This window comes from Acanthisitta chloris, unplaced genomic scaffold, assembly GCF_000695815.1.
Source record: "Acanthisitta chloris isolate BGI_N310 unplaced genomic scaffold, ASM69581v1 scaffold24870, whole genome shotgun sequence".
Lineage (NCBI taxonomy): Eukaryota > Metazoa > Chordata > Aves > Passeriformes > Acanthisittidae > Acanthisitta > Acanthisitta chloris.
In genome coordinates this window covers 66823-69418 of record NW_008650274.1, presented here as the reverse complement: position 1 = coordinate 69418, position 2596 = coordinate 66823, and the positions used below count along the sequence as shown (strand labels likewise).

Below are 2596 nucleotides of genomic sequence, written 5' to 3'. Positions count from 1 at the left end.
ATCTGGAAAAGGAACAGGAAATCAATGAAGGTGAAATAGCAAATGTGGCATTGATAGTGTTTTTTTTTCAATTGGACCAGCTGATGCCTTTGGGAAAAGGGGTTGGATTTGATGCAGGGACTCAGAGCCTGAAATGTCCCAGTTTTGTGTGTTAGGCAAAGCTACTGTGCTCTTGTCATTTGTCTTTTAAATCAACATGTGATAAGTGGTGCTGTTTTCCTTCTTTGTGAAGCTGCATGAAATTGCTCTGTTCATTAAGCATCTTTTCTCAGGTTACTGAGATCCAGCCCAGCACCACTGTGGTGCTTTCCAGCATGCAAATATATGTTCTTCCCCTCCAGTTTTGCTCTGCTCCTCCTGTCGGTTTATTCAGTTCTAAAGAGTGCTGGGAAAATATTGTTGTAAAGTCATCCTTGAGGATTGTCTTCTGCCAGGGGAAGGGGCTGGGCAAGGTTTTCAGCTCCCAAGATGAGTGTTGCTGATACGGCTGATTTGTTCATATTTAGTTTCTTTTCTCCCCACTGTCAGTGATTCAGACCAGATAACACTGGGAGTTCTTTCAAATGTCCTCTAAATGTGAAAAAAACCCAGTGAAGCAGCCGTGCTGCTGCTGGAGTCATTAACATCAAGTTCATCAGATTTTTCCACTTCTTTTTTGCAGCGATGTGAGCTCTTCATCTCTGCTTCATTTCCAGCCAACAGTAATATTTTGGGTCCTGCTCTGTGCTATTAATATCCCTTGTCTTTTTTCTTTTTTTTTTATAACAGCCACGAGTGAGGTTACTTCAACTATGCTTAAGAAACACAAACTCTTTTCATTTATTTTATAGCTGCATGTTACTGAGACTTGTTTGAAGTCTTTTACATACCCATGGACCACCATGAAAGTGTTTATTGTGCACATAGGCACAGAGCTATGAAATGCTCTGTTCTTGTGGTGCTTGGACATTTGAGCTGGGTGGAACAGTGTGTTGTTCTGTTTTGTAGAGTCCCTGAGAGTTACGTGGCTCATGCTGTTAAAAATCTTACCTATCAGATGGTAAATTCCTCAGAGACTGAAGCCTGGTTATTGGTGTTACAGTTCATTTAAGTCTATTTCCCTCTTGCCCAGCTTCATTTAAAACTAATCAAATTTTTAATGATTGATAGAGTAGCATGACAACGTAATGTTAGATTGAGATCAGCACAGTGTGGGTGCATGAAGCTTGCAGACACCACAGGCTGAATACTGGTGTCTTGGGCTGCAGTGTCCTTTCACTTTGCCTCTGAGTTTGGTGCAAACAGACTAATTAGATCTGTATCTTTGCAGCTGAAGCTGTGCCTGTGTGCTGAGCACCTCCCTACATTTCTGAAGGCACATTCCATGATACGGATTATGAGCTTTATTTGTGTGTTTCCCTCTCCTCCCCTTTGCCCTGCTCACTTCCCTACCATTCCACAATGCAGCCACTCAACAGTGGGTCCAGACTGTGCCAGCTCATGTCCTTAGCTCCAGATTTAGATTTGCTTCAATCTCTGAACTTTAGAGATGGATATTGTAATCCCTAATATGCAAAACATGCCCATGTACCTTCTTAGAGTTGGTGGGAGCAAAGTAACATGTTGCTGAAAGGAACTATCCTTTCTTGTCCTAGGAAAACACAGATGAGCACTGGTGAAAATGGGGGATACAAGAGACATCTGTCCTCACCTGGATTCCATAGGAGAGGTGACCAGGGATGATCTGCTGCTCAAATCCAAGGTACAGGGTGCTGTGGTTGTCAGTCTTTTCACTGTTGTGCATGGGTTTGTGTGTTTGCTTTTCAAAGAAATTGCTGCCTGTCTCCAGAGAGGAGAGGCAGAAACTCTCCTTCCCACGCCAATGTGCTCTGCACGTCCCACAAAGTCAGCCTTTGTGACCCCACTTGATCTACTTCTCATTGTCATTTTATCCTGCTTAAATGTGCCACTTAGCTAAAGTGCTGCAAAATATATATTCAATTGCAAGTGTGATGTTCAGGAATGAAATACTGTCAGCTGCAGGTTGGTGAGGGCTGTCTTGTAGAGAAGCTTCTCACTCTTGATGGACTGGGTTGCTTAAAGACCAACCAAGAAAACAAACCTTCTTTTTTATGATGAATCTGCAGGGAACATGCCAGTCTTGTGGAGCTGTGGGACCAAACCTCTGGGCTTGTCTTCAGGTAAAAATGGCTTGTTGTTTGTGTGCATGGTATGGTGGGACTTCACTTGAATAGCATTTGTACTGAAAAAAAAAAAGGAAGCAAAGAGTGGGTTCCCAGTGGAACTATCCACTGGTTTTTGACAGATTCCAAGGAAAAGACTCCCTAGATGAAAGGGTAATGCTGTCAGAATCTGCCAGGGTGTAACAGTTCCCTCCTCTTAAAAAATGGCTTGTTGTTTGTGTGCATGGTATGGTGGGACTTCACTTGAATAGCATTTGTACTGAAAAAAAAAAAGGAAGCAAAGAGTGGGTTCCCAGTGGAACTATCCACTGGTTTTTGACAGATTCCAAGGAAAAGACTCCCTAGATGAAAGGGTAATGCTGTCAGAATCTGCCAGGGTGTAACAGTTCCCTCCTCTTAGGGGCCCTGTTGTT

At 43.0% G+C, this 2596-nt stretch overlaps 1 protein-coding gene across 1 annotated transcript in view; it reads left to right on the top strand.

The window, feature by feature from the left end:
- Positions 1-1660: 1660 nt before the first annotated feature.
- Positions 1661-2596, top strand: part of USP20 (ubiquitin specific peptidase 20) — a 14493-nt gene continuing 13557 nt past the window's right edge. Inside the window, exons 1-2 of the mRNA XM_009084368.1 lie at positions 1661-1741; positions 2127-2180. Coding sequence (XP_009082616.1) covers positions 1661-1741; positions 2127-2180 — 135 coding nt within the window. The remainder of the gene's footprint in view (positions 1742-2126; positions 2181-2596) is intronic.